The sequence below is a fragment of the Meriones unguiculatus genome, chromosome 2 (genome assembly GCF_030254825.1).
Source record: "Meriones unguiculatus strain TT.TT164.6M chromosome 2, Bangor_MerUng_6.1, whole genome shotgun sequence".
In the NCBI taxonomy this organism is placed as follows: Eukaryota; Metazoa; Chordata; class Mammalia; order Rodentia; family Muridae; genus Meriones; species Meriones unguiculatus.
This window is the reverse complement of record NC_083350.1, coordinates 96,781,004-96,808,110: the sequence shown is the minus strand read 5'-3', so window position 1 is coordinate 96,808,110 and position 27,107 is coordinate 96,781,004. Positions and strand designations below refer to the sequence as shown.

General features: G+C 41.6%; 1 protein-coding gene across 2 annotated transcripts in view; it reads left to right on the top strand.

Annotated features, from left to right (window-relative positions):
* The first annotated feature begins 224 nt into the window (after positions 1-224).
* The window catches only part of Utp20 (UTP20 small subunit processome component), an 87,158-nt gene continuing 60,275 nt past the window's right edge, over positions 225-27,107 (top strand). For both annotated transcript variants that reach the window (XM_021640076.2, XM_021640075.2), the window contains exons 1-19: positions 225-432; positions 1,627-1,707; positions 5,467-5,533; positions 5,661-5,793; positions 6,251-6,439; positions 8,344-8,425; positions 9,052-9,189; positions 9,683-9,838; positions 10,399-10,545; positions 10,995-11,129; positions 12,007-12,084; positions 13,743-13,921; positions 17,032-17,187; positions 17,297-17,385; positions 18,993-19,098; positions 20,685-20,835; positions 21,730-21,792; positions 23,316-23,474; positions 26,827-26,903. In XM_021640076.2, coding sequence (XP_021495751.2) covers positions 388-432; positions 1,627-1,707; positions 5,467-5,533; positions 5,661-5,793; positions 6,251-6,439; positions 8,344-8,425; positions 9,052-9,189; positions 9,683-9,838; positions 10,399-10,545; positions 10,995-11,129; positions 12,007-12,084; positions 13,743-13,921; positions 17,032-17,187; positions 17,297-17,385; positions 18,993-19,098; positions 20,685-20,835; positions 21,730-21,792; positions 23,316-23,474; positions 26,827-26,903 — 2,231 coding nt within the window. In that variant the 5' untranslated portion in view covers positions 225-387. The remainder of the gene's footprint in view (positions 433-1,626; positions 1,708-5,466; positions 5,534-5,660; positions 5,794-6,250; positions 6,440-8,343; positions 8,426-9,051; positions 9,190-9,682; positions 9,839-10,398; positions 10,546-10,994; positions 11,130-12,006; positions 12,085-13,742; positions 13,922-17,031; positions 17,188-17,296; positions 17,386-18,992; positions 19,099-20,684; positions 20,836-21,729; positions 21,793-23,315; positions 23,475-26,826; positions 26,904-27,107) is intronic.

Sequence of the window (27,107 nt, the reverse complement as noted above, 5' to 3'; positions counted from 1 at the left end):
ACAAAAATGAAAATAAGACCCAACAGGCAAGTGACCTATAAGACAAAAAAAAAAAAAAAAATCCCAAACAAAACAAAAGTCCATGAAAATGCCACTGAATACGTTTGTGTTGGGCAACTTTTCAAGAGGCGAAACCTGCGTATCCATAAACTGCACGACTAGCAACAGGAAGAGCACGCATGCTCGGTCCGCCTCTTCCGCCCACGTGATCGACACATCCCGGTTTTGCCAACATGGCGGCGTCCAGAGGCACGAGCTGCACGTGAAAAAGATCAGGCAACCGAGCACTGGAAAAATACCGTGTGTGAGCCGCTCTCTCCTCCGTCCTGTCTGCGGATCCCCTCCTGCCTTCCTGAGGCCTTCGCGGGCCGCTGCCCCGCCGCAGCCATGAAGACAAAACCGCTTTCTCACAAGACTGAGAACACTTACCGGGTGAGTGCGGGAGTTTGGGACCGGGATCTTTGGGCCCTCCTGTCTCTGCCTGACTAGCTGATTGCTTAACTCCTGGGCCTGCAGAGTCAGGGCAAAGCCGGGATCGCTCGTCCCGGGCTCGGGCGAAAGTGGGAGACTATGCTTGTATAGTAAGCATGAGTTCCTGGAGAAGTTGGGAAGCCTGAACTGCAGTGTCCGTCTTTTAGCGGCGAAATCTGGCCTGTCTGTGGAATTCCCTTCAGTCTAGGGTCAAATTTAGTGCCCTGGGAGATTGTCTGCAATCGAGTCTCCCCTTCTAACTTAAAGTCGGAACTGAGGGGCGTGGGACGGGCCGTCAAGTGGCGAATGACTTCTGCTAGCTATTGTAATGCTTTCGAATGTCTTTCCAAGTCCTGTTGTGACCGTGTTTGACTGTTTTAAAACACACTTGTTGCTGCAACTTAGCAAGATCTTTTGGTCTGGTATGAATTCTGAAAGACACAGCAGGTTTGCTTGTCAGCGTTCGCCTAGGTTCCTCATTCTGCATGGAAATTGTATTTGAAAGACCATAGTGTAAGAGGCAGACCAGTTGGTAAAGTGCTTGGTAGCGTGCAGAAAGCTCTAGGTCCCTGTCTCATCAACTCCATATACTACCCAATTATCCATCCCATAAATTTCTACCCCCAACTCAACCATCATATAACTACCTTCGATCCCTAGCACACCTACATTAAAAAACAAACAGGCAAAACAAGCAGGTGTGGTGACTAGTACCTGATACCCCAGAACTGGGGATGTACAGGCGAGATGATACGAAGTTAAATTTAAAGGTCATCCTTATCTTCATAGCCAGTTCCAGGCCAACCTGGATACATATGTTTAAGGAAAAAAAAAATATGAAGTAAATTATGAAAAAATATAGTAGTTATTATATTCAAGTAGTAACAGTGCATTTGTTTAGAGTTCTTAAGTTTACATTTAGTGTTTCATAGCTGCTTTTATTAAAGTGTTACATATTTTACGATCAATAGAAACCACATGTTTGAAATGACAAGGTAGGGTTGCAGTTATTGTGGTGACATAGAACCCTTACAGAAGCCCTAAGCATTCCACATTCAGAATTTGATGTGATTATGATATAGTGTACTCCAGCTAATATCAAAATATGATAAGTATTAAATGCCAATGTGTCTTAAATAATGTGTTTCTTTGCAGTTTCTTACATTTGCTGAAAGACTGGGGAATGTGAACATTGATATTATTCACCGTATTGATAGAACTGCAAGCTATGATGAGGTAAGAGGATGTGATATTAGCAACCCTCAGATAGTTTTTAATTTGTCCTGCTAATGTAAGTAATTTGTTTTTTAAGCCATGTTTAATGTAGATGCAGTGATTTAGACTCATGTTCTCTAATAAAGAAACCACACATAGCAAATACATTTTAAGTTCACTTTAAATTGAATTTAATTCACTGAAGTCCTCAATAGCTATATGCTAGTTGGTATCATACTAGAGTAAGAACATACTAGATGGGACATGGCCATCCTTGCCACAAGTTCAGTTGGGTGGTGCTGTGTTAAACAGTTGGCTTGATTCTCAGGTGGCTTTGTGACTGGAAACTTTTCTCATGTACATTGCAAGCAGGTCTACAGACACTCTATTTATTTATTTATTTATTTATTCAAGCTCTGATTTTAATGAAATCACTTTCTTGGGAGTTAGTTTCTTCCCCTTTAAAAGGAAAGATACTAGATCGAATGATTCCTAAACTGTCATTCTTCTATGAGGTAGTATTTTCCTTTTTGCTACACCCACCCTTATGCTTCTGCTAGCCTTTTATGGTCTTATTAATGTAGATACCCTGAACTTGGGGTTTCAAGCTCAGCTTTTCATCTGTTACTGATCAGATTCTATGCCAAGTCTTTGCATGCATTGTCTCCTATTCCTTTAGTATGTTAAATGACATCATCTAGCTCAGCATAAAATGTTTGAGAACGCACAGTAAATAGAGCCTTTCGAGAGTATCAGAAAGAACGTCAAAAGATGATCTGTATAAGATGGTACCTAAATTATGTTTTGCTGTTTGTGTAGGTTTTGGTGTGGCAAAAGGACAAGAATGGCTCTTGAGTCTGAGGGAAAAGTCTACACAGAGCAGCAGAGCTAGGAAATACATTTCACATTTAAGACACTACAAAACTGTTGAGTCTTACAGCTGTGCTTAGGGCTCCTATGTGTGTGGTTCCTGGCACAGGAGAGGAGTGTAGCTGGAGAAAGTGTAAAGATCATAAAGAGTTTCATATGCCCAATTAAGTTTGGATTTTTATCCTGAAGCTATAAGACTTGTTTCAGATTTCTAACCAGAGAAGTAAATGACAGGATCAGGCTTAAGATTTTTGGTCTATTTGTCTTTAACATGAAGGATTTAAACCAGCTATGAGAATCTGATAGCTATCTAAATGGGAAACAGTTACTGTAGTGGCAACCAAAACAGAAGTAAAGGTTCAGGGATATTAAGTTCAGGGATAGAAATTGTGACCTCCTGGATAGGAAGAGAAGAGAGGAAGGGAATGGGGTTAAGGTTTTTGGTCACAATAGCAGGATGATTAAAGATACCACTCAGCAATATAGATTTGTGAAAGGTTGTGTATGGTGGCACATACTTTTGATTCCAGGGGATGCTGAGGCAGGAAGCTGGCAAATTCTAGGCCAGCCTGGAGTATATAGCAAGACCCTGCTACTTACACGAATACTCTCTTACCAGAGATATGAAAAGCATTAAATACTAATGAAAGAGAGAGAACAATTCTTACAGGAAAATAACTAGTTGTACTTGGAACTTGTTGAATGTGATGTGTAGTATCTATGACTATGCCAATTATGGTGTCCATAGAATATTTGATTTCTCTCAATCTTAACTACTACAACACCAGGGGAGACATTAAAAGACATTTGACTAGCAAGGTGTGTTGCTCATGCCTTTAATCCCAGCACTTGGGAAGCAGAGGCAAGTGGATCTCTGAGTTGGAGGATAGGTAAACCAGAGGTAGAATTGCAGGCTTGGGTTCAGTAGTGCTGTTAGTGTAAGCTACAGGAGAGGTCAAAAGAAAGTACCAAGCAATGAAAAGTTGAGAGTGCACAAAAAACAAAGGTATACAATGAATGTATTGACATCTAATTTTTCTTATAAAATTTTTTACTAACAGTTGGGGCTTATTGGTCTCCATTCTTCTTATCCTAGGTTTCTATTATGGTGATAATGACCACGATCAAAAGCAACTTGGGGAGGAGTTTATTACAGCTCACTGTTCATAGTTCATCAAGTAGGGAACTCAGGCCAGGGACTCAAACAGGGCAGGAACCTGGAGGCAGGAGCTGAAGCAGAGGCTATGGAGGGATGCTGCTTACTGGCTTGCTCACATGGTCTTGCTCAACTTATTTTCTTATAGGAGGACCACCTGACTAGGAGTGTCATGGTCCTCAGTGGGCTGGGCCCTCTCACATCAGTCAAGAAAACTCCCTTTAGGCTTTCCTCTAAGGGCTATCTAGTGGCAGCATTGTCTCAATTAAGGTTCCCTTTTCCAAAATGACTAGCATATGTCAAGTTGACATAAAACTAACCAGGACACTCTTCATACCTCTCGTTCTCAACACAGCTAGGCTGGCCTTCCTTTCATGATTTAAAAGTAAGAGTCTTTCTAAGACAGTGAAAGTAGACCCTCATAAAGCCATTGTATGTCACTGTTCATAGTAGGGCTTACTAAATTTTGTCTACTTTTAACTTCCTTTACTCAGCAGCTCAGGTAGTAATTTTTAAAATCAAACATCTCAGTACAATACAGTCAAAAGATACTCTAATTTGAGCCAGGCGTGGCAGGCGTGGTGGTGTACACCTTTAATCCCAGCACTTAGGAGGCAGAGGTTGATGGATCTCTGAGTTCCAGGACAGTCAGGGCAACATAGCGAAACCCAGTTTTGAAACAATGAAAACAACAAAGATGCCCTAATTTAATACGTGCTGAAGAAAAGCAGTAGGAAAATGTTCTTTATTTTCTGTAATTAAACCATTTTGCTTCACTTTTCCAAAGTGCAGGATTATAATATATACTTTACTAAGCTACTATGTATAACTATTTGTAGAATTTTGTTTAAATTTTTGCTTTTAATGAAAAAATTGGATACTTTATATATATTTTATACTTTTATCACACTGGAATGTGCCATCAACATCCTACTTGATGACAACAAAATGGCTTTTGTTTGTTTGTTTGCTTTGTTGCTGGGAGTTAACTCAGGGCCTCATGCATGCTAGAAATGCTGTCGACTACAAAGCTTTATCCTCATCCCTGATTAAAAAAATTGTGGTGGGGGTTGTTGAAACATGGTTTCTTTGTGAAGTTTTGGCTGTCCTGAAACAAACTTTGTAGACCAGACTGGCCTCAAACTCAGAGATCCACCTGCCTCTGCCTGCCAAATGCTGGGATTTAAGGCATATGCCACTTCCACATCATAATATAATTTTTAATAGCTGTATAGTACACTTTAATATGTATAAGACCATAAGTTACTACAACTCTGGCCTTACTGTTAGATTTTGGGGTTCCCTCTCAGAGTAATAAAGCTGGGTGAACACGTTTCTGTGTGTAAATTTTGTAAGTAATGGCTTAAAGGTAAGCCTGCTGGGTGTTAAGGCTTGCTTACTTCTATGTCTAGGTAAAGTACAAGTTCTCCTCCCTATAGAGTTGTAGCAGTCCATATGTCTAAAAGCACAATGGAAGAACTAAAGAGTCCGCACATTTTCTGTGTGGGCAGTTTTCCCTGTGATGACATGGGCCTTAGACACTTATTTGCTACAACCAAAGCAGCAAGTGTTGTCTTTATGATTTGCCTGTTGCTGGTAAACTTCCTGTGGCTTGAGGACATTGTTTATCGCCTCTTCTCAAAACCACAAAAGCTCTTGCTCATTGTCCTGCATACTAACATGCAGCATGTGCTCTGCGGCTTGGTCAGCTGTTCTGGAGTTGCCTCACTAACTGGCTGCCTTGATCTTGGCAGGAGGTTGAGACCTACTTCTTCGAGGCCCTGCTGAAGTGGAGAGAACTGAACCTTACAGAGCATTTCGGTATTTTCATTTGTACTTTATTTTCCCTTAATTTGCACTTTTTGTGCTCCCCACAACCAGTGATGTAATGGCAAAACAGAACATAATCCTTTTTTACTTTCTTTCTTTTTTTCTTTTGTTAATCCAGGGAAATTTTACAAAGAAGTCATTGACAAATGCCAGTCTTTTAACCAGTTGGTCTATCACCAAAATGAAATAGTTCAGAGCTTGAAGACTCACCTGCAGATCAGGAACAGTTTTGCCTACCAACCTCTTTTGGAGTAAGTCACATCTCAAATGAAGGCTTGATGGTGTTTGTCTGAGTTTTAAGAAAAGCCGTGTTTCATCACTGGCCTTAAGTTATGTCACACTCGCTCTATACTCTTACAAGAGCCGTGTACTTCTCTGAAACTTGGGATGGGTGGCCCCAAGTTCTGCCACAACACTTTCTGATTCACTTTCTTTGCTCATCTGTTAAGGATTGGGGACTTTTCTATCTCTTAGGATTTGAGCTGTTAGTTGCAGCGCACTCTGTAATGCCTGTATTCAGGAGGTGAAAGCAGGTGGATCTTGTCCAGCCTGGGCTACAGAGCAAGACATGATCTTGTCTCAAAAACTAAAATAGTAACAACAGAGACTTGACTCACAAGTACTTTGGTTTAATTTATGCAATGATCATAGGTTATCTTTGTCTTTGAACAGCCTTTTTTAAAAACTGGTTGTTTATTTTTAATCCAGTTTAGTAGTACAGTTGGCACGAGATCTGCAGACTGATTTCTATCCCCACTTTGAAGACTTCTTCCTGACAATCACGGCCATCCTGGAGACGCAGGACACAGACCTGTTAGAATGGGCTTTCACCTCGCTGTCTTATCTCTACAAGTACCTGTGGAGACTAATGGTGAAGGACATGGCCAAGATATACAGGTGACCCTTTTCTTCTGCAATATGTTTTGATTTGCCTTCTTCCTTTGCCCTGAATTCTCCCTGAGTGCAGAATACCTTTCCAGTACACTGCCTAATCATATCCATATACAAAGTTGATTTACCAGTCATGGTGATCTACATTTCAGTCTGAAAATCTGAGGTGTACATCTGAAATTTGTATATACCTACTTCCTTTCTTCACCAACTCTTAAAATTATACCGATCCAAACTTGACTTGATTTCATCATATTAGCCCATGATAACTTTGAATTCTGTAACTTTGCAGTAGTCTTATTTTTGTTGTTTTTTTTTTTTATTAGATCATGCAGGCTTTCTTATTGTTCCTTGTAATATAATCCTGTCTTTTATAAACCCATGAACTGTGTAAAAACACTGTTTACAATGGTGTTTCTCCAGGAACACACACATACTGAGAGAGAGAGAGAGAGAGATGCTCAGGAAAAAAGATAGCATTTTTTAAAGATACACAGGGATTGGAACACTGTTTAAAATGGTATTTCTCCAGGAACACACACACTGTGTGTGCATGTGTGTGTGGGTACATATATACGCTCAGGAAAAGAAGATAGCATTTTTTAAAAATACATAGGGATGTGGAAGGAGAATTAATTAGTGGCTTTTTGTTTCAAGAAAAGAAAAAATTCTTACCTGTTTAAGTTAGATTAAGTGGAACTTTCCATCTGGCTTTTTAATTGTTTCTACTGGATCAAAGTCAGTCCTGTACACCCTGATAGAAGGTTTGGGTATGGAGCTGAACAGTGATGACCAGCATTCTTCCTCTCAGCTTTTTCAAGACATCTATAACCTAGTTATCCAGGATTCCAGATCCTCTACTGTCATTCTTACAGTCAGTGAACTTACAGTGACTGCTGTCTGCTTCTAAGTCACGTGAGCTACTCAGATAAAACAGATAGAAGTCTTTGTTTTGTGTTTATATTAGGATGGAAAAAAGGACAGGTCATAAAGGGTCTTGGATCACTGGAGAGTCTTCGGCTCCATTGCAGGGACTCCTAAAATATCTTCTCGGTCCACACTTTGCCATTTCTCTTTAATGCTTGCCTCTTTCATGCTGTGATGCCTGAAACTTACATTCCTTGGCTAACTGTGTAACTATAGCATTAGCCATTTTTTTCTTCCTTTATCTTGTATGTTGCTACTAGACTAATCTTACTGAAATACGATGTTAAGCCAGTGTTTATTTGTACCTGCTGTTAGTAATGAGCTGTCAGACACTGGAAACAGCAAAAATGAGATGGCTGTATTCTATGCTTCTCCGTCATTGGGCATACTAACCGAGGTTATATAATTAGTTACAGCTGTGTGGTACATGACAATGAAAAGGTTGTTTAGCCTTTTTCTCAGCTCACTATTTAAATAATGGAGGCAATAACAGTACCCAGCTCTTAGAGCTGTGCTGGTTAAGTGAAGTAATGCATAGGAAGTACTTGCCGAAATGCAAACTAGTGCCCAGATTCCTCTGCTTGGGGTTCAGAGCTACATACATATTAATCTGGGTACCTTTATCCATCGCTTCACACCCTCTCTAGCCATATCACTCTTTCTTGCCTCCTTATTATCTCCTGAGTGTGATCATTTCTTTCTACTCACCCCAGCTTTGCTCTTCTAGTGTGCTTTCCAGTTCACTCCTGAATTGTCCTGCCTTTCAGAATTCACTGGGGGCTTCACTGTTACATGAAGTTTTCTTTGAAGGCCAACACCACTTAGCCTGCGTTGTTGTCTCTGGCCTCAGCCTTCTGTTTGACATTTGGGTGTCTCTGTAATAATTCGTGCACCTAGCACTGATGACCACATTGCTAACATGTAGTTCATCTGTACCCAGCTAATGCTGTTAAGTGAACTGCCATCTGTTTCTCCTTTTACAGCATGTACAGTACCCTCTTGGCTCATAAAAAACTACACATAAGAAATTTTGCTGCTGAAAGTTTTACTTTCTTAATGAGAAAGGTTAGTGTGATATTTTATGTGCTTATTGGTAGTAAATTGCTGAGAATATGATGACTAAAACAGATTTTTTAAATGTGATTATGAAGTAATTTTTAAGACTACATAAACAAAAGCTTGTTATTATGTCAACTAAGATTTAGTCTTTGCTTGCTAATTTGGGTCATTCTGTTATTTAGGTTTTTACAGCTTTCTGTGTACATAATGTAAGGTGCCCCTAGATTTAAGTCACTGAAGGGACTTCTGTAATGATTTTTGGCAGGAGAACAATACCACAGTACCATTATGTTTGTCTAAAATTTTCCTAGTGAATTTTAGGTTTTGGTAATAAAATAAAACCCGGGTATTTAGTTTCTCTTATACCCATAAAATACAAATATGTGATTTACTTTAAAAGGCAGAATGTTGCCCTAAGCTTTTTTCTTAGCACATGCCTTCCTGTCATACCAACTAATGTATCACCTCAGGATAGTTACAAGGGCAAGGGCACTCTAGTAGCTTGAAGCCGTTACACAGCTGCTCCTTTCAAAAGTTTCTGGGGTCCATTTATAAATATATAAAATAGGAAGTATGCTTTTTCATTTAGATATACTTGTATTATAAATGCAATTTTCCATTTCTCATTTTAGGTCTCTGATAAAAATGCACTTTTCAATTTAATGTTTCTTGATCTTAAAGAACATCCAGAAAAAGTGGAAGGAGTTGGACAGTTGCTCTTTGAAATGTGTAAAGGAGTCAGAAATATGTTTCATTCCTGCACAGGCCAGGTAAAGAGTGGGAGAAATAGTTGGAATCTGTGTAGAAGGATTAAACGGAAGAGTGTAAAGTAAATGCTATGGAAGGGCAGCCTGGAATACATAGAAAGTACAAACAGAGGAGTGCAAGGTTTACTACTTTGCTTCTCCATGTAGACTGTAGGTACTTTTACTTTAAAAAATTGCTTTGGTCTTCTTAATCCTGAGCACTTGGAAGCCATGACAATTGGTTGATGGTCACTGGTAGATGGGGAGAGTCTGGTCTATGATAAATTCCCCATCCTGAGGCTAGGCAATGCGATTGTTACCCACTTGTAATCCCAGCACCCCAAAGGCTGAGAAAGATGGATTGTAAATATAAATGCAGCCTGGGCTACAGAGTTTACAGTCAGAGCTGCTGAATCCTTGATTATTCCACGCTAAATATTTAATAAAATTAGATCATAATACTTTAAAAAAATGTTATTCAAAAACATTTAAATTGCTGCCTTCTGCATTTCCACAGGCACTGAAGCTTCTTCTGCAAAAGCTAGGACCAGTTACTGAAACAGAAACTCAACTACCATGGATTTTAGTTGGGGAAACCCTAAAAAGCATGGCCAAATCCACTGTGGTGTATATCTATAAGGAACATTTTGCTGTATTTTTTGACTGTTTGCAAGTAAGTTCTGATTTTTAACAATGGATATGTAACAGATCAGCCTGCGTACTCTGTGTTGGGAATTGTATTTCCTCATCATTTCTTTTGTGGCTCTCCCTATACATTGATTATGTCAATATTCTTCCTCACCCTGTAGTATAGTGGGTTTTTTGTTTGTTTGTTTGTTTGTTTGTTTGTTTGTTGTTTGATGTGATATCTTGCAATGCATTGGAGCATAGTGGCTGAGAGAGCTACCAGATTTCCTGTTTGCTTCTTGGCTCTACCACTTACTGCTGTGTGACTCAGGAGTTATTTAGGGCATCGTATGATCAAATGGAGCTGGTGTTACCTGTGCCAAGGATATTGTGAAGGTGTTGAGTAAATACTTGCAAAGAATGCACAACTGAGTGCTCTGTGAATACTAGCTGTCACTGCCTAGTGATGCACGAGATGTGCGTCTTTCTTCTTTATAAAGCAGAAGAGTGCGAGAGGGTGAGCTGTCACAGGCTACCCCATTATTGAATGAGCAGATGGTTTTGGTGCTTTGTAGTTATTTTCTCCATTAAATTCTTGATTTGAAGGAATCACTGCTGGAGCTGCACAACAAAGTGACAGAAACAAACTGCTGTGAAAACTCTGAACAAATGAGGCGGTTGCTGGAAACATACCTGATCCTTGTGAAACATGGAAGTGGGTCAAAAATAACAAACCCTGCTGACACTTGTAGGGTGAGTTTCCAAATCTCATGTGCTTAATAGTTTGTTAAACTTTACTTAGGGAAGAGAGAAGGCTATGCAAAGACCATATTCTTGGAGTAGTTGTTAAAAGTTTCTTAACAGAGCCAGGTGCAGTGTTGCACGCCTGTGATCCCAGCACTCTGGGAGGCAGAGCAGGCAGATCTCTGTGAATTTGAGGCCAGCCTGGTCTACAAAATGAGTCCAGGACAGCCAAAGCTACACAGAGAGACTCTGTCTTGGGGGGTGGGGGTTCTTAACAGTTTGCCAGTAGAGCGCCGGGGGGATGGGGGGCGCCTGGAGAAGGTAGCCCCTGAGGTGTAGCTCCGTGTTGCATACTCGCCTAGCATGTGCAAATGACTGAGGATCCCCAGGACTGGAGTGTGGGGGCAGGTGGAGATTTGTAGGTTGCTATGTATGCCTTGTTTTTTCTTTTATTACAGGTATTGTCTCAAGCATTGCAGACAGCCCATCTTTCCGCATCTTGTCGGAAGACCCTTTTGGATGTAGTTTCTTCTTTGCTTCTGGCTGAAAATGTTTCCTTGCCAGAGACCCTCATCAAAGAAACCATAGAAAAAGTAATTGGCTTCAGCAGGTGTTACTTGTGTAGTTAATATGTGTTGAGTATTGAGTATACCTGCTGAGTGCATAGATGAAGCCTGGCAAAGGCTCTGCCCTCGAGGGGTTGATCTTGTTAGGATGATGGTAGCTGTGTGCACTCATGGAAACACGCCAGAAGAGGCACAGTAGCAGCTAAATCTTAGAGCAAACATCAGGGGCCTACAGGCCCCTGATGTTTGCAGGGGGTGTGCTACATATGCGAGGGTAGGTATGATGCCTGCCCTCAGAGTGGGGCTAAAGGAGCCCGGGAATAAGTGTGGTGAGCTTGGAGATGTCTGTTGAACCATAGTTGTTAATTCTACTGAGGAAACAGAAAGCTTTTCGATGGACATACATTTGGAGTAGTCTTTAAAAGTTTCTTAGCAGTTTGCCAATGGAGAAAAAAACACCTGGAGAAGGAACATTAATGACCAACTTGTAGTCTGGGCACAAGGGCACTTAAAGTGTGACGCTGTAAAGAACTCTTGGCTTTGAAAAGATGGGCTTTGTCCTGCAAGTAGGGAAAGCCCTGGAAGAATTCTAGTCAGGATCATCATCTGCTCTTTGCATTTTAGTGGGTTTGCAAAGTAGGTTGAAGTAGGACTGAAAATTGGAAACTGGGTTCATACAGAACCTGCTTTTCATGTTGTGACTAGCTGGCCACGAACCAAGCAGCGTTCAGGGCCTGTATTCTCTGAGATCCCTGCTCTGCACCTCAGTTCCTTCAGAGCAGATTAGGCCCTTGAGTACAATACTGATAGGTATGTGGTGTGCCTCTCCTCCTCACTGTCTTACACTGGGGGTGGGAAGACCTGCTGTGTACATTCTCAAATGCTTCTCATCTGTGCCTCACAGATATTTGAAAGCAAATTTGAGAGACGTTTGATTGTGGATTTTTCTGAAGTCATGTTTGCTATGAAACAGTTTGAGCAGGTAAGCAAGACTAATTTTAGAGTATCTTTTAAATGCTGTCATGATATAATTAAACCTGAAATTCATTGTTGGTGCATTTTGAGAGGATTAGAATCAGAGCTTGCTGTTTTAGTTAATATAATTTTAAAGAAATTATAACCAATCATAGGTTATATGTGAAACTATATGCTGAATCATTTAAAATGCTGTCTGTCACGGTTGGACCATAATCCCAGCACTTGGGAGGTGGAGGTGGGACGATGAACTCAGGATGGACCTGACAGGGTGCTTCAGGCTGGGTGGGATTCCTCAGAGCCTGTTTCCACAGCAGGAAATCCTGAAGGTGTGATGTACTTGTACTGTCAGTGCTTCAGAGGCTGAGGCAAGTGGGTTACTGTGAGTTCAAGGCCAAACTGGATTATGACGGGCCAAGCTGGCCAGGGCTGGAGTGAGACTCTGTCTTAACAAATGATAGACAGAAGCCAGTGTGTTTTTAACAGTAATTGAATTATCTAGAAAACCACTTGGTGAAATTGGAAAGTCAGCTCACAGAACTTGGATGTGAATGAAAAGCATAGAGAATAGTTTCATCCTCAGCTCCATGGCAAGTCTTACAGTAGCCTGTGCTGCTTGAGACCCCATGTCAGCTACACACACACAATGAATGGATGAATGAATGATTAAATCTGGCTTACGTGGTGCTGTATACCTGTAATCCCAACATTTGGGAAAGAGAGACAGAAGGATCAGGAGTCCAAGCTTAGTGAAGACTGCCTGAGACCTTTTATCAAACAAACAAACTACAAAAGCTCTGTGTGTGTGTGTAAGTGTTTCTCTGTCTCTGTGTGTGTATGTGTGTGTTGGTTTATACCAGTTAGACAAGCCTAAAAGACAAATTCTTTTTTTCCCCATGTTACCAGCAACAGTCATAACAAATGGTCTCTAGCTTATTTTCCCTGATATTTGCTCTGAACTCACCTGAATGTACTCTTTCCCTGATAAGCTAGCTTTGGTCTCTTCAATAAACTTCCTCCTCTGGTGCATTAATTTATGAGTTCCCTTATCCCCTCGCCTTCCCAGGATAGTTCTATCTTAGGTTTTGATCTAATTAATATTTACCACTTACGTTATATAAGCAAGAAGAGTTAAGGTTACTCGTCCTTTTTGTATGCCTTTCTATCTTAGAATTAGCAGTTGCCTCACTTCACACAAGTTGCACACTTGTCTGTGAATTTTCCTCCTGATAGAGTTCTGAATGCCCCGGCGTCACACTGGGCAACTCTCTTGCTTTCTTCTCTTCCTCCTAGAGTGCTTCCTGTCAGGGCTGTGTCATCCGACTGGACAGATGCTCCCCTAGGGTGGCTGGTCCTTGTTTCTCTTATTTCCTGGGTCTTGCACTCCTCTCTTGTTCCTACCTTACTCTGTTATCTCAGGGGCGTAGTTCCCACGGGTTCATCGGGAGGGACATGGCAGGAAAATACTCATTCCCTCCTTGCACTGCATTGATAGTAGACCAGACGTCAAATTCTAGGTTGTAGGTCAAGAGTGTTGCGACATTGTCTTCATGGAGAATTTTAGTGCTGATCCTTTGCTAGGAACTCTGTCCAAGTGTTGTCATCTCTTTTCTGGGTGTTCTGGAATCTGCTTCTGTTAACAAGTGTGATTTTTTTTTTTCCTAGCTGTTTCTACCGAGCTTTCTCTTGTACGTTGAGAATTGCTTCTTGATGGGTGACTCTGTGGTCATCAATGAAGCACTGGCCATTTTAGCCAAGCTCATTCTGAACAAAGCTGCTCCGCCCACTGCTGGCTCCATGGCCATTGAAAAATACCCTCTGGTTTTCTCACAGCAGACAGTGGGGTAAGTTCTGAATCCACCCCTGTTGTGATGATAAGATTATTCATTCCTAATTGAATGCGCAAGCATACTACTCAAAATGAAGATCTGTATATATACACATACTAGAAAGATGTCCATGATGAAGTGTTGTGGAGAAGATTCAAGTTGTGGCTGTGCACGTAGTGTGTAGTAGGATTCCAGTTTACAAAGTAAAACAAAAGCTGTGGATAAGCATGGAAAATTTGGATGGAGGCATAAACTTATTTGTTTATCCCAGAGAGTGATAAAGGAAAGAGATGATTATTAATATTTTAACCTTTTTTAGACTCGTGTGTAATATCAAGAAATAGTATAGAGAGGTTCTGTGTGTACATTTCCCACTGGTAAAACCTTGCATAATCTTGCTGCCATATTAGAACTAGAATCAACTTATCAGCCCCACGGAGAGTCCCTCAGTTTGATGTGCATTCACCTGACCGCTGTCCTTATGTAGACACCTGAGGATCTGCAGGTCAGCACTCAGCAGAGCTCTATCACCACCTGAGGCACACACGTTTATCCTTGTACTTTTTGTCCTCCAGTTTTTAAACATTCAAAACAATTGCATCATTTCTCTTCCCCCTCCTGCCTCTCTCATTCCCTCTCCCCGGCTTTCTTCAGAATTCCCTCCTACACCTTCCAGTATCTACACTCACTTGCATTCCTAGCCTCTTGTACCCACCAGTTTGCCCTCCCGTTTTATATCTAAGGATGTTATTTAAGCACTTTGCACAGTGTACCTTGTGCAGTTCCTTTAAGATTCACCCAAGTTGCTATATCAGTGAACTCACTCCTCTTTGTTTCTAAGGAGGATTTCCTGCTAAGAACATAACACTGATTTAATCATTCACATGTGGAAGCACCTTTAGGTTATTTCTGCTTCTTGATGATTACACATTAAGCTATCATGAACATTCATATTTTCAACTCTGTAAAAACCCTAACATGGAATTTTTGGGGCTTATGAGGAGTGTGAAAAATTACTACTCACTTCTTGTAAATAGGCATTATAGTGACTTGTGAAGGCATGATTTTGGAGAACTGAATACCATTTGTTATTTTGTGACAGAAACAAAAGTTCTGTCAAACACTGCAAAGTGATTTTTGATGTTTTTTTAAGACAGGATCTCACTGTGCCTTCCTCCCTCCCTCCCTCGTTCCTTCCCTCCCTCCTTTCTTCCCTTCCTTCCTTCCTTTTTCCCTCCCTCTCTCTCTCCCTCCCTCCCTCCCTCCCTTCCTCCCTCCCTTCCTTCCTTCCTTCTTTCCTTCCATTTTTCCTTCCTTCTGTGTCATATGATGTCTGAACCCATTATGCATTAGTTGTGTCAAATTTGAGATTTAGGTCAACTGGCTTTTGACTTGCTTTGGCAACGTTTGTTGAAAAGCTGTTCTCTGTGGAGCTGCCCTTGTACTTCTGTCAGAGATCACTTGGGCATGTTTGCTGGTCTACTGTTGTGTCTTTTAGTTTGTTTCATTTCTTCTGTTGTATTAAAAGTGTTTGCCTGGGTGGATGAAGGTGGATTCATGGCATGTCTGTGAGGTCAGACGATCGCTTGTGTGGTAGCTTCTTTCCTTTTACTACGTGGGCTCTGGGACTCAAGCTCCGGTCATTGGGTTTGTCAGCAAGTGCCTTTGCCTTGCTGAGCCAGCCCACTCACCCCATTTCTTTGTTTTCATACTTTATTTTGCATTTGCTGGAGTTGTTGCACCTATTTCCACTCTTATGGATTGCTTTGGGACACTAGGGTAAGCTTTGGGGTTCCCTGAGTGTATGCTAAGGTCTCAGTTTTGACCTTGGCTGCAGTCTCTTGATTGAGGTGTACTGTCCCACAGTGACACGGCATTTGCTTTGAACTAGGTGAGCTGGAGATTCTGGGGCGGGGAGGCTTGCCTCCCCAGTTCCTGCTTACATCTCTACACTGAAAGTAGTTTCTCTGTGAAATATCCGAACAAAGTCCTCTTTTCTTTAACTCAGCCCTGGCTCTTGAGGAATGCATAATGAGTCACTTCTGGAGAATCATTTCCTTCTGTCTTGACTTCACAACCCAGAGCCAGTCTCAGGCAGACACGTTCTTGCAAATGGCCAGAACTCCAGGTTCTGTGCCATGGAGTGAAGCTGCTTTGTTCTTGGCTTCTCCAAGTGATTGGTGAGGTTGCCTGTTACACCTCTCCATTCTGGAATCCTGAGAAAAGTACACAGTAAAAGAAGTAAATTTAGATCTTTTAGGTAGTGCTTCAGCTTCCAAGTCTCTGTCTCTGAGAAAATATCCTTAAGCCACCTGCCACAGAGATAGGATTTGTGTGAATGGCCACCTTTGTCTTAACTCTTCTGGTGGAAAATGTTGAGTAATAGTTTGAATTGAGTATAGAGACATGTATTTATGCACGGATACTTGCACACTCGACTAGAATCCAAGCAAGGAGGTGGCAAGAGGAATGTTGCAGTTTCAGGACAACCTGAGCAATGTTGTGATTTTGATAGTGAGACTCTGTCTCAAACACCTCACGGTTTCAGTAGCATCCCAGCTGTCAGTCTCACAGGAAGTAGGAAGAGATAATTGGTGTGAAACTGCTCATTTAAAGCCCCATTCACTGCTGTAGGCATTGGGGTATAACTATAAGTAGAGCTGCCTTTCCACCCCGCAGAAGATAATGTTTGTTGTGTAAAGAGGGCCCTCGTGAGGCAGTAAGGACATGAAGGCAAGAGGCAGGAAGATTGCCACAAGTTCAAGGCTAGCCTGGTTTATATAATCAGCTCCAGGCTGGCCAGGACTCATGGCAATACCCTGTCTCAAGTAAATACGAAAGGAGGAATAGAGGAAGTGAGTTTGTTCCAATTATGAAGAGATATGTCTAGGAGCACAGCATGCATAGTAGTGCCTAGAAGTAGGAAGGGCTTGGCTCAGGTCACAAGTCAGTCAGAATAGAGCAGGAAGTCAGGCACATGGAGTTGAAGAGACTGTCATGGCAAGTCAGTAAATGACGTTTGTTTATTCACATCATCTATCACCCCTAGTTCCCTCCTCCTTTCGAAAGGCATCCTTCCTGACTTATGCTGGTGTTAAATACCTGTTCATTGTTTTTACCTTCAGATCCTATCTAAAACAGAGGAACACTGACTCTAAAAGAAGAAAGGAACAGTTTCCAGTCTTAAACCATCTCTTATCCATAATTCAGTTACCCCCAAATAAAGACACTACTTACCTTTCACAGTCTTGGGCAGCCCTTGTGGTGTTACCTCATATTAGGTAAGAAAATGAACTTTATAGTCTTATAGATTTTTAACATTTTTTCATCCTCTGAGTAAACCATTAAATAGAAATTTGAAGAATTCTCTTCTCTGCATGTTTTGAATAGACCTCTTGAGAAAGAGAAGGCAATAACACTCGTGTCGTGCTGCATAGAGTCACTCTTCATGACTGTTGACAGAGGGAGCTTCGGAAAAGGTCAGTGGCAGTTAGCACTTGTTCTTTTCTTGGTGTTTTCTGCACACCCAAAGTAAATGTCAACGCTGTGATGCCAGAGACTAGTGCTAACACTGCATTCTGCTATGGTTCCTATATGAAGAATGTGTGTGGCTGCTGCTTGTCTCACTTGTACCCCATAATTTAGTGACCGGGTCCAAGTTGCCTGAACACAAGGAACATCAAGTATTAAGGAGATGTTAAATCATGGAATGTTGGAGTCCTTGCTATCTCCTGTGCCGTCCCTATCCCTTAGGGACACCTGTGCCAGGCCTCTTCATCTACTCATCCAGAACAAAATCTGAGATCCTTGTTATGTGTGTTCCCTCTGCCTGAGAACCTTTCTAAGTCTATTATTCAGGGCACTCTTTTCCTTCAAACACCACTCAGGCTGCTTGCTGTGGTTGCTGTGATAAAACGCCAGGCCCAAAACTTAGGAAGAAAGAGTCTTAGTGTATAATTCCAGGAAAGTACATAGTGGTGAGGGAGGCATGGCAGCCGGCAGCCAGAGAGGGAAGCCAACAGCAAGGCTCCGTATCCTAAAAGTTCCAGAACTTCCTTAGAGCAGCACCACCAGCTAGGGCTCAACTACAGGCGTCTCGGGCGCTCATTTCATCTCATGCAGACCATAGGTGCCTCACTGGGAGGGCCTTCCCACCCCTACAGGTGGGAGTAGGTTGCCCTGCTGCAAGGCCCAGTTCCTGCTCTCTGTCTCCCTGAGAACCTCACAGCTGGAAAGTTATTTTGTTCTTTCTCAGCACTGTTTCAGGCAAACACATGTGTGCTATTCACCCACATAAACAGTGTGCTATAGAACACAGAATGTATTAGATATTAAGCATACACATCAGAGTAAAGTAAGTTGTCTACAGCTCAAATACATGTATCTAGTGGCTATTGTATTAGAATGTGGCTGTTTGAGCACAAAGACTTTTGTCATTGCAGAACATTGTCTTGGATAATACCGCTCTGGAGAGGAAATTGGTGAAGGGATCTAATTTTGGCTTTTTTTAAATTTGTGTGTGTGTGTGTGTGTGTGTGTGTGTGTGTGTGTGTCAGATCTACTACTATGGAAATGTGTGTGTGTATGTGTGTCATATCTACTACTATGGAAATTTCTAGTCTGGGCGATGCTGGAGGGTGGATCATATCCCTTAAAATCCCTGGAAATTCTTGGGACAAAAAATTACTTCAGTTTTCAGGTTCCTCAGATTTTGAAATATGTATATGTATTTCACTGGTTAGGTGCCTTAATGTGAAAATCCCAGCTCTAACTTTGTGACCCTAAAGCTAAGTGCACACCACAACAGCGCTTACACATTTCAGGTTTAGAGTAGACCTCAGCTTCCTGTCTCAGTCAGTGGCATTAATTTCATTCTCTGCTTCTGAGCATGTGTTCACCCTAAGAAAGATATAGTGTCTGACTTAGACTTTTCTCTGTTGCTTTTAGTTGCATTGATACCTTTGATATAGTACTAGAAAGCACAGATTCACTTTAAATGAGCTTCCCGCAAATAATGGGTATTGGTAAATGAGGTGTTTTACAGTTGAAAAAGAAATAATGTGCTTTTCTGTGTTTCTGCCCTTAGGAACTTTATTTCTTCTTTGTCAGGCTGTAAATACTCTGCTAAGTCTGGAAGAGTCCTCTGAACTTCTTCATCTGGTTCCTGTAGAACGGGTGAAGAATTTAGTGCGGTAAGTAAACCGTGTCTCTTTGTCTTCACAGTGAACAAAGTAGAAACGCTCCTGTTTTTGTCAGTTCTTGATGTAACAGAAATCTTTCTAGTCTACTTTATACCCAGATACAGTCACAAGGGGAAATTAAATGTTTTAAGTATTTAGGTACCTTTGCAAAGAAATAGTTCATAATATGCCTAGGTTTTAAGGTTATAAAGTTAAAATGGCAGCTTTTTTTTTTTTTTTTTTTTTTTTTGAGGCAGGATCTCTACATAGCCCTGAAACTCACTCTAGATTATGCTGGCCTGCCTTTGCCTCCCAAGTACTAAGATTAAAGTTTATGTATCACCCATGCCCTGCCCAGCTGGTTCTAATATATATACATATGTACGTATATAAGTATGTGTGTTTATTTTTGTGGTGCTAAGGATGGAACCAATACGTGTACTAGGCATCTGCCGCAGTGTCAGCCTTTCTTTACCTCACACCTCTGTTGGCTTCCCCACCTCTTCCTGGTCCTGCTTCACCATGTGTGACCTGTGTTTCCGAGAGCCTCCCCTGTTGTCCTTTTGCTGGGTGGTAAAATGATCCTGTTTGGTTTTTCTGGCCCGTACATTTATTTTGACCAGCCTCTGAGTCCGGAAGTTGCGCTGGTTAATTGTTGAAAGGCCTGTTCTGGTTTCTAGTAGGTTGCGGCCACAGCTGTGGCTAAGCAGTGTACAGCACATTAGGCCCCCCAGCAGACAGTTTCTTCCCTGAATGCTGGTATTGTTGGGAAGCAGTCCTCCTGCGGAACCCCCTCCCTGGGAACAAAGTCCCCCTGCTAACTCCTGGCATGTCTCCGTGTTCATGCAGTCCCAGCTGTGCTGCTCTCTAATGTTCCTGTAGGGGATCATGTATCAGAGAGGGCCTTGGCTCCCCGCTTTACTGGGAATTCTTCCCTTCAGGCACCCTTAAGTCTACTTTCTACTTTCTTCCAGTTCTGCACTCTGTGACCACCCTGTATCAAACACTATCCACTTTACCTACTGGTCTCTGCCAGCTTCTCTTGCCTGTGTCTGTAGCCTCCTTCTGAAGGCTTCTCTCCTCAGCATTAATCACTACACTGCTGAATAGCTTTAGTGGATGGTGGCTGCCTTTTCCTAGATTGTGAATTTCAGGAACAGAAGAACTTGGTCTTTGGTTTACTTTCTATCCAGTATCTAGAAAACCTACTGTCACACGCGAGGCTCTCAGTCCATATCTGTGAATGCAGTTGGCATATAGAGGGTCGTAGCTTGGGCTGCACTTCGGCGCACCAGCTCAGGGCCTGGCATGCAGCCATCACTTCACAAATTTTGCATGTGCTCTTTTTATGCAGCTGCCGTTCACAGCTATGGATTAGGGTGGCAGCATTGAATATTCTAGTCTCACCTCTGCCTTGAGCTAGCAGGCAGTGGCTAAGCACAGTACTCACTTGGTAGGCCTCGTCTTCAGCTATAACGTGATGTTGGAAATTTCTATAAAATTTATGCGGCTGCATTTTATATTTCCCTCAGTAGCAGACATTTCTTGGTAACTTAGCAGTATGATGCAGTTTGAGTCTCGTAAATATCTTGTTGCAGAACATTTCCTGCAGAGCCATCTGTGTTGCTGTTGGCTGATCTCTATTACCAGAGGCTAGCATTATGTGGATGCAAAGGGCCACTTTCTGAGGAGGCCCTAATGGAATTATTTCCCAAGTTACAAGCAAACATTTCAACTGGTGTCTCCAAGGTAATACTGTGTTACATGTTAGCCTTGTGATCACCTATTTCCTCATCAGAGGGCACTGCTGTGGGTCACTACCAAACTGGCCACATACTGATCACAGCAAGACTGGGTAGGGTGATCAGTAAAATTACAAGTCTTTGGTTCTACCTCCAAGGACTCCAATTCAGTAAGACTAGGGTAGAAAAAGCTAGCAAAATAAAATAATTTGTCTTTACTTATGTACTCATAGGTGGTGGTTGTTTGTTGCATCTCCATCATAGCATAGTGCACATTTTATGGATGAGAAAATTGTGCTTATACTACGAGGTGAACAGCCTGTTTATGTCTTACAGCTTACGAGAAGAATATGTTCTTGGGATATATTGCTGCTGTCAGAAAGTTTTCAAACTTAGAAAAAAGAAAACTTAAACTAGGCAGAATGGTGCACACCTTTAATCCCAGCACTTGGAGGCACATCTCCATAAGTTTAACTACAGCCCACATAGTGAGTTGCAGGACAGCTAGGGCTGCATAGTAAGACCCTGTCTTGAAAAGAAAGTAAGGAAGGAAGGAGAAAAAGACGGAAGGAAAAATTTAGATGGTTCACCTACTCATTCAAGTGTGTGGAAATACCCATGTATGGAGCTACTGATTGTAGCTGAATGGTGTGTGAGCTCAGTCATGTCCTTGCACTTACTTTATAGCTAGAACAGTGAGGTAGGGTGTACTGAGCAGCCTTAGCCACTCAGTCTCATCCTATTTTTAATTTATTTACCATTTGAATTAAGTGTTGTCATTGTTGGATACTAATCAAATAGTGTTTCGTGAATGTTGTTAGATGTGGGTTTCATCAATTGCACATCAGTTTCTTCCTTCGCTTAACTTTACAATTTGAAATCTGCCCTGTATTCTCTCTAGATTCGGCTTTTGACAGTCAGGATCCTAAATCATTTTGACGTCCAGCTTCCAGTTTTAATGGAGGTATTGTAATTATTGGAGTGGATAGTTTAAAAAAAGAAAACATAGTTCATATATCTAAAAAGTTTTTTAAAGTGCTGTTTTTGCAGAAAACTAGGTAAGTGTGTATGATAAAAACTGGTATTGTTTGAGTTCATATTCTTGCCACTCACTAGCTCAAATCCTTTGGGTTCAAATCCTGTGGGTAGAAGACATGGTAAAGCCCATGTTACCATGACAGTTTTCCTTATTGATGCATCTGGTTTATCTCTTTCCTTTTGAAGTTTAAATACACCCCACAGTTTAAAAGAGTACTGATCCTCTATTGATGGGAGGTGAAGTGGTGTTTTAGTTACCATTTTCCAGTAGCTTACTTGGCACTGCAGTGAGCTCCCTTAGATGATATTTGCATGTATAGTGCTGTTTCCATGATGTAAATACTAGAGGTAGAATTGCACAGTGAGAATACACACACAAACACAAACACACTTTATGTATGTGTGTACTTTTTTCTTTGTTTTAGTAGATGCGGTTACTCTTTTGGAATCTTTTGACAATTTCCTTTTTACACTGTTTGCTGTGTTATGCGTATGTATTTGTGTGTACATGTGTGTGCACACACATTTAGTATGCATAAATGAAGAGGCCAGAGGTCGACATTCGGTGTCTTCTGGTCTCTACCTTATTTTTTAATTTAAAATATAATTACATCACTTACCCCTCCAACCTCTCCCATGCCCTACCTTTACTTCCTTTTGTTATATTTAAATGTGAATAGGGGTTGGGGATTTAGCTCAGTGGTAGAGAGCTTGCCTAGCAAGCGCAAGGCCCTGGGTTTGGTCCTCAGCTCTGGAAAAAAAAAAAAAGACAAAATAAATGTGAATAAATATATAAGTATGACTTGCTAAGTCCATTTACTGTGCCTTGTATGTATATGTGTTTAGAGCTAATCATTATTTAATTTTTTTTAATTGTTGTATTTTATTTTATGTGCATGGATGTTTTGCCTGCATGTATATCTGTGCACTGTGTACATGCCTGGTGCTCAAGGAGGCCGGAAGAAGGCATCGGATCTCCTGGACCTATAATTAAAGATGGATTATGAGCCACCATGTGGGTGCTGGGAATTGAACCTGGGTCTTCTGGAAGAGCAGCCAGTGTTCTTAACTGCTGTGCAGAGCAATCTCTCCAGCCCTGATCATTATTTTGAGACAAGGTTTCCCTCCGAACCAGCTAGATTGGCTGACCCTTGAGCTCCAGGGACCCACCTGTCTCTAACATATTCTAGTTTGGACTTTTTGTGTATTTTTTTTTTAACTTTTAAGCTGAGAATATGGTGCACACATTTATTTAATCCTAGCACTTGGAAGACAAGAAGCAGGCAGACCTCTGTAAGTTTGAGGTTATGATGGCTCACAGAGTGAGTTCCATAGTGAGCCGAGTCTTCATAGTAAGACCCTTTCTCAAAACCAGAGTCCTTCAGTCGTGCCTCACGTCCCTTTTGGGATCAAGGTTCTGACCTGCCTTGGTTTTGTCTGGCTGTTCAGGATGATGGGCTCTCGGAGCGGCAGTCAGCCTTCGCTGTATTACGCCAGGCAGAACTCGTGCCAGCAACTGTGAGTGATTACAGAGAGAAGCTTCTCCACCTGAGGAAGCTGAGGCATGATGTGGTGCAGAGTGCAGTCCCTCAGGGACCACTGCAGGAGGTAACAGTGTGGTCTTTCTCTCTCTTTCTTTCATACCGCGTAGTTATCAACAATAAAATGAAATGAAAATGTTCTCATCACAAAGGAAGGCAAACCTTGCCTTTCCTCCGTGCTGTGAGTTAAGTCTCTCTTCAGCCTTCTAAGTAACATTGAGTCCTTTTGAGTCTGTGAAAGTGTGACACGGTGACTGCCCCTCTGTTTTATTTTGTCTAGAAGGGAGGCCTTGGCCGTGGCAGCAGCTTGTTTCTCTTGTTCTCTACAGAGTTATGGCACCTGAGCATTTTAAAATGTAACACTTCACTTTCAGCAGGTGTTGGGCTTCATCAGCCTTGCCAGAGAGAGAGGCAGGGAGGAAGGAGGCGAGGGATGGAGGAAGGGAGAGGGAGAGGGAAGGAAACCAGTTTTGTTGACAGAACAGTTCTACAGTGTGGGTGCCAACCTTTAAAAGAAGCTGTACAGGCTGGAGTATGACTGGTGGATATGGGGCAGGTTGCAGAAGTGTGTCACATGAGAAGCAGAGCTGACTGCTGGCCCCTGATATCCCAACAGCAGTTAAGTAGACTCATATAATTACATCACTTACCCCTCCAACCTCTCCCATGCCCTACCTTCACTTCCTTTTGTTATATTTAAATGTGAATAAATATATAACCCAGGGAAAGGGTTGGCACCACCAGATCCTTGTTTGTGAATTAGGAAAACAATAGTTTGTAGTCCACTGTTGCTATAGTACTTCCAGTATGTAAATCTAAAATCCGAGTACAAAATATGCTACTGTCTAAGCATGTTATGGTAGTTCTGATGGTTAACAGTAATGTTTCATCAAGCATTATGTTGGCCAGCAGTGACTGGGTGCTGGTGATAAACATCACAGCAAAAGCCTAGCCTCTGCCTTCAGTGAGACAGTGTCAAAGGCAAGGACTAGGGAACCTTCCATCTGCAGTGACGCGTGTCCTCTGGTACTTGCTCAGGAATCCAGAACTTCTAGGATTTCTAGAAGGGTAAGCTTGGTTTGGCTGCATCTTGAAGGAGGCAATAATGTCCCATTCCAGAGGCTCTTGGAAAGGAAGCAGGGTTTAAGAGCACACAGGTTATTGAGGGAAACTGGAGATGGTTATGGTCCCCAGGCCCCAGAGAATGCTGATACATGCTCCGCCTGTGATGTCACACATATGCTCTCCCTTCTCCCCAGCCACCGGGCCATCTGACGGATGACCAAGCTGCTCCTTGACTGTCTGTAGATTACAATGCTTGTCTCTTCCCTCTGGAAGGAACTCCCTAGAGAATGCATTCTTTGGGGAATTTGGGTCTTTTATTCATCATCTGAGCCTAGTGCACTGTTCCACAGAGTAGGTTTTCCGTGAATGTGTATTTATAAGAGTTTTCTGATGATCCCTACTGGGGACATAATCTTATAATTTCTTTTTGTTTTGGTTTGTTTTTTGAGACAGGTTATAATTTTTTATTAGTTTTTTAAATATAAGCAATTCTGTATATATTACAACAATATGACTGAAAACATGGGAAAGTTTTGTTTTGTTTTTATTCTCATCACCATCCAAAAAAGGCAAATGCCTGTTAAACCCATTGAAAGTAAACTAAGAAAACATGATTCTTCCATATCAAGATCATTTCATGTTATAATGGTCTCTGTGGCCACTGCTTCTCAAAAACTGGTTGTGGTGTCTAGGTTTTAGGATCCAGAGAATGGTCATGAAACAGGTAGCTGTCGGAACAACCACATTGCACAGCCTATAAAATACACAAAGAAAATTGTAAAAATAAAATCATTACCAATGTTTATCCTCATTTCTATCCTTGCCATTTCAAAAAAGAACAAGTCACCTGCTGCTCTCTGGAAATCTCTTCTTTGAGAAAGAACATTTTAAAGGCCAAGCATTGTTTCTCATTGGATTTAGGCATGTGCAGAAGCATAGGGAATGGGAAGCAGAGTTTGATACTTTACAGAGAAGAAAACCGAGGCACAGTCAGCCTCAGTTTTGCTCAAGATCATGTAGCTCCTAGCCGGAGGAACTAGGACTCAGCCAAGGTATTCTGGATCACTGTTGATGCTCTCCACTGCTGTGCACAAACGGCCTCATTCAATGACAGCTTAAGTAGTTCCATTCAGAACCATAAAAGCAAACTCCCATTAATTAACAGTATATTCACAAACCCAGTCAGCTAGAAAAGAACAACTTTGTACTTAGTAATTCACAAAATACCTTTCCATTCATAATCTTTCCCATCATAATCTCATTCAGTTCTTACAGCAAAGTGTGGACATTAGTCCCTTTTTACAAATGAAAAAGCCAGACGCATTGACTCGGGGAGGACATCATGTCAGAATTAAAGGCAGTGTTCTTTGCTACATTTATTCATGGCTGCAGGATATTGCCTTTGTCTGTGGGAAATCAATCATGGACTCGTTAGGTGCAAAGCCAAGGAAGGCATTTCTCTTTCATTTGGTTTTGTTCTTCGTTGTTTTAAATGTTAGTATCCTCTAATATTTCATCTGTAGCGAGGATCATAGTTGGAACCTGTTCCAGCACCCAACCCCCCTCAAAAAAGTCTGCCACTCTCTGTTATGTCTACCTGGAAAATCACGTTGGTAACAATGAATGTCATCTAAAGTTGACTGAGAAAGCCCTAAGCCCCCTGAACTAGAGTCTCTGAAAGTGCAGTTTCAAAAAATCAGACATCAGCCTTTAATCCCAGCGTTTGGGAGGCAGAGGCAGGCAGGTGTCTGAATTCAAGACAAGTCTGATCTCCAGAGTGAGTTCCAGGACACACAGGACTATAAAAAGAGACACACACCCCAAGAGAAAGGAAGGGAGGGAGGGAGGGAGGGAGAGAGAGAGAGAGAGAGAGAGAGAGAGAGAAAGAAAGAAAGAAAGAAAGAAAGAAAGAAAGAAAGAAAGAAAGAAAGAAAAAGAACCTAGGCATTAGCAGGTACAGGAGGCTTTAGCCACCATTCCTGCAGGTTAGGGTTTTGGTTTTGTTTTTTTTTTTTTTTTTTTTGTTATTGTTTTTGTTCTTCAGTGTCTATACTTTACTAATGCTTGGTGCTTCAGGTCATGATAGTGTTTGTTAGGATGGACTTAGACTTCGTGAGTGAACATCTGGGATGAGCCTGAATCAGCTGTGTTCTAATGAATATGAGTAAGAGTTGGAGCTGGGGAAGTATTATAACACACCGAGTTCTGGCTTAATTCTGAGAACCTTTGCTTGTAAGTGCGAGCTTCTTCCCAAACCTCAACTTTCACCAAGGGCTATGTGCATTTGAGACCTTCTCTTCTGCCCTTCTACTTCAGCCTGCCATACTTACTCAACCAATGTCTTGGACTTGCAGGTGCCACTCCGTTATCTGTTAGGCATGCTGTATGTCAACTTCAGTGCCCTCTGGGACCCTGTTATTGAGCTCATAAGGTAAGCATGAAAAAGTGGATGTAGCTAGTCACTTTAACTAATGTAGAATGATGGGCCCAGGACCAGGGCTGTGTCCCATGTAGGTATGGTTTAACTGCATGAGTATCTGAGTATTTGTGAAAGAACGTGAAGAAAAATAGGCTTTCTTTCCAATGTTTGTTTTTCAGTAGTCTAGGTATACAAATACTTCTGTGCATTTAAATG